Below are 16,760 nucleotides of genomic sequence, written 5' to 3' on the forward strand. Positions count from 1 at the left end.
GGTGCCATCAAACCTCAAACAAGCTCCTTCTCTTCTTGCTATTCTCCACTTTGCATTCTCAGTTTGATAAGGTGGGGATTGGTACCGGCATCAAAGAAGATCAGTGATGCCCTAGATCAAGAATGAAATATGGAGGACTTTTTCTCAGTTTTTAACAGTCTTGGAGCTGAATTTCCCTTCCACCTTCTGATTTAGAAATACACATATTGTATATGGACTAATCACCGTGAGACAATGTGCAAATAAAAAAGGACATGAAAGAGGAGCTGACTGCCAAACTTTACGATGGATGAGTCTGAAAGTCATTTGTTCTTACCTAGCATCACATAGAAGGACTAATGCATACATACATGGAGTATTCATCAGTTTACTTATCACAGATCTGATTTGCTGTTGTTGAATAGAAAGCAAGTTTTTCCTCTGACTTTGCTGAAGGGTAGATTCAGCCCATTGTATGGAAAGTTAATTCATTAAATGTAATTCTGTATTGTCTCTTTTTTTTCAGAATGCTTGAGGATGATCTGAAACTCAGCAGTGATGAAGATGACAATGAACAGGTAAATACATCTGATACGAGTGTATAGACCGTATAATCTGACAAAGTTGTTTCATTGGTTGAATGTGATTGCATGTTGGTTTACTATATTTGCATCAAAAGCATTTTGAGGAGCTGCAGAATCCATTAGCTTAAATCTTGCTTGTGCATAGAACCTCTGTGGGAGGAAACTTATTCTTAAATAGGAATGCATTTTGTCAGTTTTGCTGAATTAACTTTGTGAAGTGGATTAAACTAAACCAAAACATGACTTACTAGCCTTGGAGTAAGAGACCACACATGGCATCACCCAGCAATAGCTAATGTGCTCCGAGTTTCTATCCTCCATTGTACCAAACCAACTGTGGAACAGCCTCCACTTGTTTGGCACTCAATTTCTTGAATTTATGACCTTTTTGGAATTGGGTGTAAAATGACCACATCAGACCACCAACACAACTGCAGAGCTCATTTGCACTTTGCAATTTCTTTGTATAGTTGCACCTGAGAAGACTGGGTCTGTAAGTTTTGTTCCAGTCACTGAGTAAAGGGCTGGGAGTCCATAGTCTAGTGACTGGAATCCACCAATTCCCATTTGTGAGAGGGAAAGTCCTCAGTGTGCAGTGGTAAATCAATACTGAAAGTCTCTCAGCCTACTTGGGACATTAATGAAGAGTCATTTTCAGAAAACTGGCTTGTGTCATTGTCTATCCTTCCCACTTTATAAATATTTATGGATAATGCTGGGAAATAAAGCTGGTGAAATTCATATTCTCAACATTCTTATCAGAAAAAAAAAGAGACTTCAGGTTAAATTCATCTTTCATGTTACTTTATATATGCAATAGGCTCAAATGTTTAAACGTCTGCAGTAGAGAGGAAGGTAATGCTATAATTCAGCATAAGATCATCTGTTCAGCCTGGGAAATGTTAATTATAAGTCAGTCTGTCTTTCTTATTTATTTTTAAATCACCTAAATGTTATTCTTCAACCTACCTAATCCGTCCTTTAGGGTCATGCCAGGAAAGATTTACCTTCTGATGTCAGTTGACCCCTTAGTCATACAAGTCAGTATTTTTTAGCACCGAGTTGCGCTCTCATCTGAAGCCAAAGGATCAAAAGCCTGTACTTGTGCAAGGAGCTGTTGTACAAACATGGTGGCTTATGAAACCAGCAGGTTTCCTGATCTATGGGAAACTTGCCCAAGTAGTCCTGTAAAATGACGTTGTGATACTGAGATGCCCAAAACCTAGAAATGGAAATATATTATCAGGTAGGAGTTACTTTTGTTTTCCAATAGTAGTAGTTTTCTAGTGACTTAAGTAGAATTATTCCAAATTTACACAATTTACACTGCTAAGATGAAATCACGTATCATTGCTGAATGAAGAAGCAAATGCCTGGGCCGGCATTTGCTGACATCAAATGAAAAGCCCTCACTGACTTGAATAGGTGTCATCTCTGATGTTAATCCCAACCAGGAAAGACATGGTTATGTCTACACTGCACAGCGGAGTAATGATACCTCTCAAAACATCACTGCTGTCATGTGGTACATGCATGCCTCTTGCCCAAAGGCAGCGTCATGCTCATGAACAGTGTCACATTGCTGCCAGTTCAGGGGCTGCAGCCTGAGTCCTTATGTGGTGGTGGTGTGCCCAAGCTGTAGGAAGCCTCAGACTGCCCCAAAACTCCATGTGACTTCCCAGTAATACCATTCACAGTATAAGCTGCAGACAAACAAGAGAGCACAATAAGGACCGTTCATGTAGTTTCTCAAAATTTTGTAGTACATAGAAAATATTCTTCCTTTTGGCAGTGTGAGCTTCATCTCACTCTTAAGTGATTAGAATTGATTCAAATCTCCTAAGCTCTCCCAAATATCTTCTTAAGAAACAGATTATGGTGTGTATCTTTCGGGATTCCAAACATGAATGCTTCCAATCACGTAAAAAATAAACAAACGGTCTGGACCAGAAGAATGCTGAGCATATTTCTTAAATGCCCTGCACTTTAAGGGAAACCTTCATCTTTCCTATGTACCCCACATATGTATGGTTGCATCTCTTTTATTTGTATTACAAATAGAGGGTATAGACAATGTTATACACATAGGAAATAATCCCACAGCTTTTTAGGTTTCCTGAATGAATGACTGTATGTGTCTGTCCTTTAAATTTTTGTCACACACTGCATCCCAGACTAAGGCCTTGCAAAGCTGAGCAGCACGGCTCTGCTGCTTCACTCACACATTACACTGGCAGTGCCTTCACACTTTAGCAGCTTCTGCCATATCTCTTTAAAGAGAGGGGATTGGAAATGGAAAGAAAAGTTGATCTGGCCCACTGGTCAGACACATAAACATCAACAAAGTAACTGCAATGGGTTTTGACTGCAAAATATTTTTTCCAAAAAGTACATAAAATATTCATTCATGAGGGACAGATCAAGGCAATTACAGCATGCGAATTTTACAGTGTTGAATGTTCAGCTGTGGAGCCCAAGGTTAGAAAAATACTCTTTTTTTAGCATAAAGATTTTGCAGTCAAATGACCATTGTAATTCAGCTGTACACATGTGTGCATTCTCACAGGGAGAGAAAAGATTAAAACTCTCAGCTCAAAACCATTCTAATAGTGTATGCAACATTTCTATAAGGAAATGAAATCACTGTCTTTACAATCTTTCTGTTTTGGTTTTTTTTTGCTATAGGCTTGCAGCCAATATGAAGCATGAGCTAGCATTTACTCATTGTTATTAATAAAAACACAGTATGTAAAAATCAAGTTTATTTTCTTTATCTCTACTCGTATTTCAAGGAAATTTAAATTCTTTGAGAACAGTGGTTGGTAGGGAGCCCTAGGATTTGTCCTTTGAGAATTGCTAGGAACCCTTCAATCTTTACATGGCAGGGGCAGTAGTGACACTGATGCATAAATGCACCTTGATCTCAACTCTTAGTGAATGTCTATAGTATGTGGAAAGAGTTTGATCTATCAGCCTGTCTTCTGAGACTACCAGTAGTCCATTTGTCATGGTGGAAGATTGTTAGAAGCTTGTCTGCAAGAAACAAAGCTCTTCTGTCTTACTCTCACTCCTATGAACAAGCGCACTTATTTCTGATCTGTATTGCATTTATTTAGGGGTCCATGGACCCTGTGCTCTGTCAGGTGTTAAACATATCCTTCCTTTTCTCCCCACTTCTGAGGAAACACCCAACACACGATAGCTCCAGTCAGTCATATAATTAAGAGGTTGAGCCTGATTTCTGGATAGGATGAGAACTACCAGGTTAAGTCAGTGGAAGGTATGTATTCTGTACATAGTATTAGCAAGGCTATTACTGAACGTGCTGCCTACTTTCAGCATTCACTTTTCAAACATGATTTTGAATAACTGGAAATTGTTCCTAAGAGTTATAAACATGATCTGGAGAACTCTCCTTAATATAAGTGTTAGGTCTTTTTTGGTTAAGGCACACATGATGATGGCCTAGCAATGTATCACCAAGAAAAATATTCCTAAAATGAGGCTATACACTTTAATTTCACCCCAGAGAGGTTAAGAGGCTTCAGCAAGTCAGAGCTGACTGGAAATCCAAACTATTAGTGCCAAACTGCTGCAAATTGCATGGAACTGTGGTTTCCCTCTCCTTTTAGGCTTCTGGCAGCTGCGGGCTTGATGCAGAAGTTGTCAAGTGAATTTCTTTGGGCTGTGACATGCAGGAGGTCCAATGAGATGTTCATTGCAGGTGCCTGCAGACTTCAGATCTATAAAGGTTTTTGGGCCTTGCTTGGAGAGACCACAGTTACTGCCTACATCTAACATATGAAACACACCTCACAATATCTTCAGTGTAGACACTTTGGAGCTGGCCATATGACACATGCTTTGTCCCATAGACAAAATGCTGATTCTTATGTCTCATTGCGGGTGATTTGGGATTAAAGACACACAGAAAACGACGGGTTAGATCTGGAATCAATTTTCATTTACAGCTGAGAAGCAGTTATTGATGCTGTGCTCACAGTTCAATAAAAGATCTAAAGATATAGACCTTGTGTTTCTCTTTCGATATAAGCAGCATAATCAGTGTCAAATGTTTTTACAAAGAAAATTGTATTGACAGTTTTATTAAAATTGCTGTCTTTAAAGTTTTAAGTTATCCACAATTTTACCTACTTGAATGGTTTTTAATATGCACACTGACCAACCCAATAGATTTTTATGTCACATATTTATAATACCAGGTAGGCATTTGTTTAATGTATTATTTGAGAGAGATTGTTACATTTAAGCATTGCCTGGATTGTAAATTCTTGTAGTATTGTCACTGAGAGGAACGTTGGCATATGCATCAGTATTGTATTCTGAAGTCCTACTGCACAATATTTTTAGATTGGCTATGAGAGATACAGTCAAGGCAGATGACAGACATATTATTAGTAAAAGCATGAGATGACAAGGCATTTCAGAGATGCTAATGTTAATACTCTTCTGTGAGGAAGGACAGAGCTTTTAGATGGCTTTATTACTCTTAAAAAAATACATCAGAAATTAGGAAGAGTGGTGAAGCTTTTTAATTAGTAGCTTGGTTCAGCTAAAGGAGCTTAGATAAAACACAGGTTAGTATTTTTGTTCTTTAAAGCACCTCTGTATAATTCAAATTAGCTTTGAGCTCAAAGGCATCCAAATGAGTTGTGCCTGGATACAGTATTTTAAGTAGCTGCAGTGTACCCAATTTTCTTTAACCAGCTCCTCTTTGTTGTTCTGCCTAAGGAATAGTCCTGTTAACCTTTGAAATGCGTTCTTAATTTAAAGCACATTGCTAGTGTTCTGTGTGGTTTTGAACCAAAGAAACTTTGATACCAGTTACAGACCTGCTCCGTTTTCAGTATTTTATGTATACAGTGGTTTGGGCAGAACAAATCAATAAGGTGTTTTTCTTTTCTATTTGATTTTTTTTCTCCTTCCCTTAATGATTGCCACTTTATTGCCACTTCTCTGATAACCATACAAGCACAAGACATGCATATAATCCACGGCTCTGCTCTATCGTTCGTATTTTACGCAAACATAATTCTTTTTTGCTAGGTTAGTATTAGGTAATTACATACAAAATGTTTGACTTTGTAGCTGAGTCTAAAAAGGTGATCAGCCATAGGCTGAGCTTTGAATTCTTATAATGCATACTGAGCTTTCAAAGCCTTTACTCAGGTTAAATTTTTTAAAAATTTATGAAACTCTAAGTCACGATATGCCTTCATCGTATCATGTAAACAGTTTTTAAAGTGGAACAGTGACCACTTTCCTTGTAACAGTAGATATCCTTCCCTGTTGTAATTTTTCCTGGTTTTTAGCTGGATCCTGAACAAGCTGTTTACCTCCCCAAGGTTTCTCTACATTTCCATTTACTTTGTTATCAGCAGAAGGGCTGAAGAACAGCTCTTCAGTAATGACATCAATACTGCACACACAGTGAGAGAGGTCATCTTGTCAAAGCTATAGAAAAATCAGATGGATTAGGATGAAACTAGGTGCAAAATAACTTTGATAGAGTCTTTTAATGTAAACAGTTTATCTGCCATTGGGTTCCATTGAAATCCCAGAGTGGTGCAGCATCAGTTGTAGCCGCAGCAGCGTGTGTTTTGATAAAGAACCCACATTCCAGTGTTTAAGATCTACAGTCATGTTTTATAATTGTAGGGAAATGTTTTCATTAAGCCATTAATGAAAAAAGAAGCCATTAGGATAATACAGTCATTCTCCAACCTTGTCAGTCTATAACCATGAAAAATCCTTTTGTGAAGATATATCTCTTCTTGCTACCTCAGTCCATTTTAATTGATATTCAAATTATTTTATTCTGCACAACACTAGTTGAAACAACCATATATCATCAACTGTGTAAAATGAATACTCCAGCTTCCGTTAGACAAATCTTTGGTAATAAGAGATTTGATGGCTGACACGTCTAAGGTCGTAATTCACGTGGTAATGATATAGGTTCATATCATATATTTGTTTATTATCAGCAGAAGCTTTCAGTAACCACTCTGAGATCTGGGCTGAGCTTGCTGCAGTTATGAGCGAAAAACATGGCACACCGCTAAAATACACAGTGTTACCAAGAGCTTTTAACTTCTTCAAATTCACAGAATCTCATGTAATTGTTTCCACACAGGTTGTTATTGTGGAGGTCATCCATCAGTGAAGAAGGGGATTAATACAACCCTCAGGACAAATGGTTGCTGTAGAGTGCACAGTACTACAGATCAACAACAATAGGTTTGCCCCTGCAGGTTGCAGGCATGCTCTTACCTGGGTGCTGGGGCAGCAGCTGCCCGGACCAGCACAAGAGCTGGAGGAGCCCCTTCCCTCCCACTGACTTGCCTTTTCCATGGGTTGCCTAGTACGCACTGGCATACTGGTCTCAAAAACCCTCCACCACAGTAGAGAAAATAATATAGGAAAAGAAAATACTGGCAGGCAGGCAGCCCTAACAAAGGGAGAATGAAAAGATGGATAAATACAGCTACAAGAAGTCCTCTCCTCACTTCCCCACAAGTAAGCAGACATTTCATAGCCCCTCAGCGCTCTCTTCAACAGGTGCTTCTCTTGGATTTAGTTTTTCATGCCACCAGCCTGAAGCAGCCAGGCTCTGTCAGCCATACCATAAGACATCACTCACCTGAAGGAGAAGCTTTAAAAAGACCTAATGCCTCCGTCACTAATTAAATAGAGGTGGAAAGGCCAGTTGTTCCACGGTACAGCCGTAAGGACCAGACACTGGAGATCTGCCAGCCTTTTTGGGGTAGGAGGGAGGAGGGAGATGCAGATTTCAGTCCACAGCACAGGTCATGTACTCTGCGTGCATGCTTGTGCGCACATTTTTTTAAAGGAGTCTTTATTATAAGCGTGGAGGAAAAATATATTTCCCCAGGGCCCCTTGCTATGTATGCCACTTATGCAAAAGCCCTGTATTGTTTTGGCACCAAGCAGAGGCAGCAGCAGGTGAGATAATTGATTGACACCAACATTGTTGTTGTTAAGAGAAAAGCCAGACTTGACCATACTGTCCTATAAAAATAAATCTGAAGTCAGTGATATCTGCAGGCCATCTCAGTGCTCAACACTCACTAATCCGACCACATAGGAAACATTTATCTCCCTTTTCTCCTCAAAAGGAGAGTGTGATTTTTATCATGAATGCCTTCTGAAGCATTTTGGTAAAGAAAGTGTCTGGCTTTCTTACACTGGCCATCTGCAGTGTCGCTTTTTTGTAACAGCCCAAGCAACCGTCTGTGAACTGCAAAATCTAAATTCTTGGGAGTTTTTTTACACCAGGATAGTGCTAGTGCTGGCTTTGAGACTGGGGGAGTTGCAAAAGTCTGAAGGAGGGACTCATAGGTGGCCAGAACAAGCATAAAGTATGTGATGAAAAGGGCATGATAAATCCAGTAATTAGCTTCTGTCAGCCAGAATAAGGGGAGAAGAAGGGAAAGTTGATCTCCCCTGGAGGTATTCCAGAAGAACAGTAATGAGAACTAAACACCTTAATTTTTCTTACGATGAATTCATCTGCCACTGCAAGGTTTGCTGGAGTTGGAGGTGCTCCATTCTGTGCCGGCAGGATGAATCTTCCCAGAACAGACCTTCTGCCTGCTTGTAGGGACAGGTCAGGACCACAGTGTGACAGTGCAATTGATTTGGGCAGGGTGCTCTCACAGAGAGTGTGCCTGCCGTACAAAATTACCAATTTCATGGCAATACTCTTACGTATAATTTTTGGAGCTGTGCAATTTAGTAATTGCCTAAGTCATCTGAGCAATGTACTAAACCAGACCAAGGTCAGCAAAGAGTTATTTCATGTGTGTTTACCTCTGTTACCTCTGCTACCTGTTTGTAATAGATTTAACATTCAGTATAGTTGTAATGTTCAGTATAAATTAAAATCCTTAAAGTCTTTAGTCCTGCACGGGAAATAAATGGGCAGCATGAACAATAGCAACATCAATTCACATCTTCCCAGCACTGCCACTGCTGGTACTCTTTGACTCTGCCCTTTTGCTTCTCAAGTCTAGGCAACTATTCATTGATTTAGAGTAGGGAAGACACTAAGGATAGGTTGGACTCCCAAAGGAATGAGATAAAGGCCTTTGCCACAAAAGAAAATCAAAGGGCATAAACTGCAAATGAGCAGGGGTGCAAGGGGCTGTTTCTGAGATGTCTGCCTATCCTCCTTTCCATTTTGATGCAGCAAGTTATAATTCGTGTGAACATTGCAAAAGTAACAGTCGGACATTGCACGCTAAGTACACCTCATTATAAGACCTCAAAATATCAGCACTGTTCAGGTAAGTTTCAGGGATGGAGATACAGAGAATTGCTCTCCTTCTGCTAGAACTGGGAAACTGAGGAATACACAGGTTGTGGAGACTGTCTGCAGCTGCACAACGAGGTCACAGGATATTCCTTGAATCTAGTCTTTTGCTGCGTATTTCTTGAGGAAAGTTTAGAGAAGACTTTTTGTTTCACTTGTAAATGTTTCTTGACCTTTTCTCTGTTCCATTTGCCTCCTCAAGATTTTTAATCATGTGATTAACATGTTGAAATGCAGCTATGGAGAAAACCCAACAAATAATGGATTTTTTTCTTATTTACTAGCCATCTGGAGGCTTGAACCAAACACACATTTTAGAAAAATCATCAGTAAATAAGATGATGACAAATACTGAGTTTTATTCCTAGCTAGATGTTTTATATTTTCACAATAAGATTATCATCCACTAAGCCTAGGTCATTTGTAATGAATTTGTAACAAATTATGTGCTAGGAAATGATGTTTCAAAGCAGAATTTCAATTTAGAATTTTTTTCTTAAACATGGACCATTAGCTACAATTTTCCAAACCTTTTCTGTCACCAGGGCTGTATATTGTTCTTCCCAATAAAACAATTCTTATGAAAAATTAGGCCTAGTTCTAGTCAGAAGTTCTGTTCTCTGCCATAGAATTTTGCAATGACCAAGTCAGTTGGTATTGTTGGAGCATTTAAATCTACTAGTCTTCATGAGATATTGATTAGAATTTGTAAAACAACTTAACAATGTTTTGTAAGACTACAAAAGTAGAATCAGTAGAATTTGTAAGGTCATATTACAATTTCTCCTTTTTGGATGGAGGAGTCAAAGCTAGTACAATTAGCAACTTCCCGTCGAAAGCATTTTTTAAAAAATCCAGCATATATCAAAATAATTGGGGAAGGAAGGCACTGTTTCAAGCCTCTTCTGTCAAGGTTGGTACTAAAGTCCTAAAATAAGCATACATGTTATGTGAGTTATCTTTAAAAGAAGTCTGTTCACTGACAGATAGCCGTAACCGTTTGTATTGTCAAGTTCACCAAAGACACTGAATAAACTGGAGCCTGTGCAACAAAAGCAACGATGTTCATAGTGCCCACACTAGCTAATTTAAAACCAGCTCCGGGATGTCTACACAAGCAACAACCACTCCTTAGAGTGTAGTGCGCACTCAGTGTGTGTAGCTGTTCTGCATTTTTTTAAAAAACATGGAATAGTCCTTCAAGAATGGGAAGTGGCCATGTTTTTCATTGCACACTTCTTTAGTTTGATTTCCACCATTGGCCTGATGGAAATGTGGGGATTTGGAAAAAATGCTGACAGAAGCCCAAATATATCTGTGTTGTTGCTCAATTAAAAGCAGTTCACTTACATCAAGGATGAAGATGACTCCTAACCCACAGACAGTTTTAGATTTGGTCACTTAAACTCTGTTTTTCATTTTACCCAGCCTCCACTGCATGAACTGAAATTAAATTTCCAGTATTTCAGGTATTCTTGAGCATCTGTCTCTGAAGCCATGAGCGTTACTGCATTGCTCAAAGCAATAATGAGAAGCTCTCTGTGCTTCATACACAGCAAGAGTTGAATGAACTGTTGTGATTTGTAGATACCCCATGCTTAGTGACTTGATATTTCAAAAAAATGGATCTTAGCTGATCCATCCCACATGTTTGGCTTCTGAAGAAAAAATACTCACTTTTTAAAAATACAACATGATGAGGAGAGAATCTTCTCCATTTTTTTTTGGTCCTAGATACAGTAACATTGGGCTTTTTGTCCTCGAGGTGAGACTGACCCGGAACATCACACACAGAATCTCAAATACAAGGTTGCCAACTTCACGTCAAAGGCAATTAGCAAGAAAGAAATACAATCTCCTCTGTTGACATTAGGGGACAGGTAGAGGAGAGCATAACCAATGAAGTAAAGAAGAAAAAGAAAAAGGATCACAACACACATATTTACGCATGTATCTTCACGTACTAATCCTTCAGCCCTTGGGTTTGGGCTTTCTGATCTCTAGCACAATTCTGGATGGTTTGTTTGCTGCACGCTACATTCTCCTCCTCCACGGGAAGTCATAGTTAGCACCAACTGTATCATTACAGGGTAAGAGCACAGTACAGTGCAATCGATAAGTAGTGGGTTTTGGTTCGTTACTCAGGATCATAGGTAAGGCATTCTGCATAAATAAAAGCATGATATAACTTCCAAGACAAATTATAATCTATGAAGATAGATAGATAGATAGATAGATAGAAAGAAAACTATACATATAACTCAACTAATGTGGTAAATGTCTTCGTTTTTATTGGGTTGTTGAATTGGGTCTCCAAGGAGTCTCTTCTATACCTATAGGACAGGAGAACAGCATGGTGGGTTGTAAACTTCTGTTGAGTCACTTAGCTATTCGCCCAAGCATACAGAGCTGGTTAGAAACTGGGAGATTAACCTAAGTTAGATTTGCAGCAGCTCACAGAAAAAGTTAAAGCATGAAGGCCTTCTTTCTGCCAACATGTTTGGTGGCATGAAGTGCCATCTGTCTCACCCTAAGAGACTTCTTTGAGGCTCAGCAATTGCCTTCTTAGGTGGCTGATCAGTGCTTCTGAGTCAAGAGGGTGAGGAGGCATTCTTAAAAAATACTTTTTGTCTAATCTCACTTTCTGAAATCAAATACTTTTCCCTGAAAATCCTGGATTTTCAGTTATGCAACGGAAAATATATATTTTCTTTGGATAGCAGACACTTCCTCTGTTACACTTGACCAAAAATCTAATTTGCCTTCTGCAGATGCCAATTATTTTACTTTGATATTTTTGAGCCAGCTTCTTGTCAGTGCATTCTCCTCAGGTCTTTGTGATGTAGGAAAGTTGTACTGACTGGAGTGCTTTTTCTGGTTCTTTCTATCCAAAAGCCAGTCCGGTAATTGATATATCCACCCTGCAGATCAAGTAAAGCACAGTGCAGGTGGTTTTTGAACTAATGCTAAAACAACTGACACCAAAATCGGGTGTAATGCAACATAAGAGGTAGGAGTCATTCACCGTTATAGAAGTCATGGGAAAACATCCCTGGGCAAATACTCTCTGATGGATGATCCTCTGTATCTTACTGCTTTTCATGTATTCTTCATGTTCTTCCTTCTTATTCAACACTAAAGTCATCTATTGAAATAAAGTCTTAGAGAGCAGAGGCACAATTATGGAAAGGCCGTAATTGTAAAAAAAAAAAAAAAAAATCAGAAGGAAATTACAAATTAAAGTGGAATGATTGTCTAGTTCACTCTGGCTTCCATTTTCTAATCATCCTAAATTATTTTAATGCATGTTTTCAAGCTCAAAATTAGCAAAGGTCCCATAATTCTGCTAACACCCATTGAATATTACATTATACCAGTCCAATTTAATTCCATTCTTTTGCAGCAGCATCTCCCACTCAGGGCACATGTATCATGGTTTAGGGACCTCCTACCTGCTCTGTTTCTAGATAGTACTTTTAATACATGAAGTTTAGGAAACATTGTGGAGTTAAAACCAGTTTCTTATTTGTGAAGGCCTAGGAATATAAGGTAAAAAAATAACTCTTAAAACATGTTTGTCTTTGAAATATCTTAAATTAATAATCAAAAGCTTGCATCAAGTCTAAAACAAATCAAACTCAGGCATGAAGATGAGAAACAGGAATTATTAACTGAGTAGCGAGGCTGATGGAGGCTCAATGAGATCATTTTGTTCAAAGATTAAAGGCGATGAACACTGAAATAGTTGAGGAGGATAGCTATGAACACATCTGACTAGAGCTGCTAAATTCAGTAATGATCAAAAGTTAATTATCAAAGCAGAGAGAACTACTCAACACAGACAATTTGAGTCAATAGCTAAGCAGCCCAGAAAAAAAGTAATTTGGAAGAAGTATTTTCCTATAATGAAGTTATATAAAAGACGTACATTTCAAAGAAACCTGCCTAAAACAAGATTGCATTCTTCCTGATCAGAGAAAAATAATTAGCTCTAATTGACAGACCTGCTGCACACCAAATATTTTCAAACAATATGTTTCTGCATCAAAGCCTAATGTGTAGAGTTACTCAATGTCACTTTGATTTTGCCTTCCTTTATCTTCTGCCACTGGGCATGCTCACGATATCACAACAAATACGCTTTGAAAAATGAATGAGCAACACCTACAAGACAAATAAAAGCAGAAGGCCAGATCCTGCATTTCTTTCTCAGACAGAATCCCCAACATATTCTGTGCTGTGTTTAACATCACTATGGCCCCACTCAGAGGCAAACTGAATCCTTTGTAATAGGAAATGACCAGTTGCTTGATCATCCAACATTAAACTAGGCTGGCATGTAGATTAACCTGAACATTTGCAATATTTGTTAAAAACTCTGTATGAGTAAGCATGTGTGCAAAGGACACTGTCCCTCCAGCATGTGCCTTTTCTTGGGAGTTAGCAAAGTGCCTTCTCCCAGTAACAAAGGGGAAAAAATGTGGAAATTCTCCATGTAGAAATCTAAGGAAAAATATGTGCATGTTCATGGTTCAAGAAAATAAAATATATCTATAGTTCTTTCTTCCTAAAGTTGCCACATTTCTTTCAGGGTAAACAGTTGCCATCAACGTAGCTAAGTAGTCAAAAATCAGACATTCAGTTTAGACTCTGCTCTTTAATATTCTATGACTTTGACATTGCCAGTTCTCACTCCCTGAAATACCACCTTCTTCTTTAATCTTTCATGTAAACAGTTTAGCTCACACCATCATGCACATGCTCTCCCGAATATCTTCTGCTTTACTTTGTATTAGAATCAACTGCATTATTATTATTTACTTGCGATCCTAGACACTCTCCACTCTTCTGTTTTCTTTTCTTTATCTGTATTTTGATACCAGCTTTTGTGTAGTGATTTTTGAATGATTTTGGGGAAAAAAACCCTGATTTAGATTCAAGTTTCACATGCTTGAACTCAGAATTGTTGTAGTCCAGCTATTTGGTATATAGAAGGGTCAAGCAAAATATCACTGTACAGTCAAAAAAACTTCTGCCATTGTGGAAGGCTGTTTATAAGCTTTAAAAATATTTTTAGTTCCCTGCAGGATGGGACTGAAACTTGGCATTTAGTGGGAGGCTTGGGAGACTGAAATGCCATTTTTGATGGTGTTTTAATCCATTTTAAATGAAGCATTTGTGTGTTGTTACATGTAGTTTATTACTCAGAAAGATTTCTTAATAACATGCTTCTGACTGCATTTGCACGTGGCAGCTGAAAAAGGGAGATCTGGGAGAGTATCATTGGAAAGAGGCACAACTCACATTATCTCGCTAATGAGGCAGGGACCCCATTTCATCATAGGCTTGTTTGAGAGGACATAATTAGGTTTGGGTCTGTAACACTTATTTGTGCAATCTGAAGTTTAGTATTTCCTGAGGTTTAAGTGTTTTATTTAGCAAGCCTACTGTACAATTAATATAATTGTTTCCTATCATGCATTCATTGATTTATTCTTTAGATGGAAAATACAATCCAAATGAAACAAACACATTTTTCTTCGCACGCTGGGAGCCAGCCCAGAGGATTGCTGTTGCTCCATCTCAGCTCTCACAAGCTCTAATTCTTTCTCCCAAAATTTAAACTTATTATTAGGGATTTCCATGGATTTAAACACAGATTTTTATCTTTGTTATGACTGGAGGCAAAAGTGCCAAAACAGCAGGTATATTGAAAAACTAGCCCCATTGTAGAGTCCAAAAGAAAACTCATTCTGGCAAAATTTGGAACCCAGTTGTGCAGGTGCCAGAGGTTTCAAAAGTTAGTCGGTTTTCATAAAGGATTTAATTCCTCAAGGGCTTATGTGAGCATTTTTCAGGACCACAATACTAGCAGTTCCTATGTGGGAACCATGTTATTCCCATCCCTAAGCATAGCAGAGGTTAAAATTCCTCACCAAAACCCTTCTCTTCAATTTTGGTAGGCTTTATAAAAATATCTCTGAAGGTAATTAAGCACTAAAACTTTCCTTACTATAATAGGTTTATGGATCAGTTGTCTTAATTCTGCCTTTCACCGCTCTCCATGCTTGTAATCTGACTAACCATCTGACCGCTTTCCACATTTAAATCTATTACAGTCTGGTTCTGCAAACGCTAGGAGGAATTCTCTGAAATGATACGACAACACTAGTTTATCTGAAGGTGATATTTCAAGCCCTCTTGCGTTAAAACATTATTTACCTATTCTGAAAAAAATCGGGGGGGGGATGCAAGGTTGGTTCAGATTACATAATTACGCCACAGAAGCATTAAAAAAAAAAAATCTCCACTAAAATCTCGAGCAGCTTAACCAGTGTGATAGACTGGCGCAGCTCTGCCATCGGTGCCCCCAGCTGTGTTGCTTAGCAACATTTTAATTCAAGAAGAATCGAAGGAGATGAAATCCCCGTGGAGAGGGAAACAGAAATAAGAGGGCCGTTGACAGATGATCTGAGTTGTTTCTTCTAATATACTGTGAAGATCACTGGCTCTTTTCATGAATGATAAATGGACTGTACACAGATCAATGGGTTCAGCAATAAACTGGAACCAGGCTCCATGTCTGAGGTGGTGCAGGCCGAGAGGCCCAAAGATTTACTCATTTAGATGATTTGGAGTGTGTTTTCTCAAAGGTTTCAGAAGAGGAAATTGATCTGAACATTTGGTCATCCCTTGCCCTTTTCTGTCGTTGGCGAATAAAAACTGTTTTGGAAACGGAGTCCGTTCTTCCCTTTATTTTTTCCTGTTGTTGTTCCTGTTCCAGATATGGACAGATAGCTTGTGACAAAGGGGCCAGACCTCAGAGCGGGAAATGAAGTAATTGCCCTGAATGAGCAGTTCCTAAACACTCGTGGCCATTAAAAACAAACAAACTGCACTGATATCACAACCTGGGGCAGAAGTGTTTAAAACCTGTAGCAGTGTCTCTCTGAAAGGGTCCAGCTCCTGCAGCCCTCTGCCCCGGCTGTGGCAGGCTGCCTGGGTGTGCGCTGCTGAAGAGCATCTGTGGGTTGATGTTTGCTTGCGGCTTGGTTGCGCTTTGTTGTGTTGCGTAATTGTTTGTTTCCCCCACCCCTCTTCTGTTTACAGGCTGCTGAAAAGACAAAGTTGAGAAACATTCCTGTAAAGTAAGTTATTTTTATATCTGTTTGAAAACGCGAGTTTAACGAAGTTGTTGTATACGATGGCTAAAAAGACTAGGACAGTAAGAAGGGCAACAAAAGAGATAATAGAATTCAAGTTGCCCCTAATCATAGCTATAAAAAGGTCGGTATCATTGAGGAAAGCTTTCGATTTCACATGTGTCCCTAATGATTGCACTCCCCAAGTTTCATCCAGTTTCCATAAATTAATGTGTTGTCTATGAATAGCTGCCAAATAATATCACAATCATACTCAATACGTAGTGCTCTTAGCCTTGGGGAGGTTTGTACATGCTAAAAAGATTATGATTTTTAATTGCAATCCTTGAGAAGGTCTGACAGGGGAGAAATAACTAGGAATGTGCCAAATGATTTCTAGACACATGGGAATATTTTGCACCTATGTATCAAGGCTTTGCCATCCTGTTGATTAAGAGCTCTTCCTCACTCCGTGTGTGCGTCCCTCTCACACCATACACACACACGTATGTTTCTGCTCTTTACAGTAGGGCTCTGTGAAGGATGAGCAAGCTACCAGGGAGCAATTTCCAGGGCATTTTATGAGAAGTTCTTAAATCTTAGGGCACTAGCGGCAACACGCAACCATATATCATTAAATTGAGAAAGTTGCTATATAGATGTCCTGGCTCTTTGAGAAAAGGCATTTTCAGTTAAAGC

The 16,760-nt window shown here is 38.9% G+C and overlaps 1 protein-coding gene across 1 annotated transcript in view; it reads left to right on the forward strand.

Annotated features, from left to right (window-relative positions):
• AFF2 (AF4/FMR2 family, member 2) overlaps positions 1-16,760 on the forward strand; it is a 257,496-nt gene that overhangs the window by 163,684 nt on the left and 77,052 nt on the right. The window contains exon 8 of the mRNA XM_010569133.1: positions 506-557. Coding sequence (XP_010567435.1) covers positions 506-557 — 52 coding nt within the window. The remainder of the gene's footprint in view (positions 1-505; positions 558-16,760) is intronic.

The sequence above is a fragment of the Haliaeetus leucocephalus genome, unplaced genomic scaffold (genome assembly GCF_000737465.1).
Source record: "Haliaeetus leucocephalus isolate CR32 unplaced genomic scaffold, Haliaeetus_leucocephalus-4.0 Scaffold262, whole genome shotgun sequence".
NCBI classification, from domain to species: domain Eukaryota; kingdom Metazoa; phylum Chordata; class Aves; order Accipitriformes; family Accipitridae; genus Haliaeetus; species Haliaeetus leucocephalus.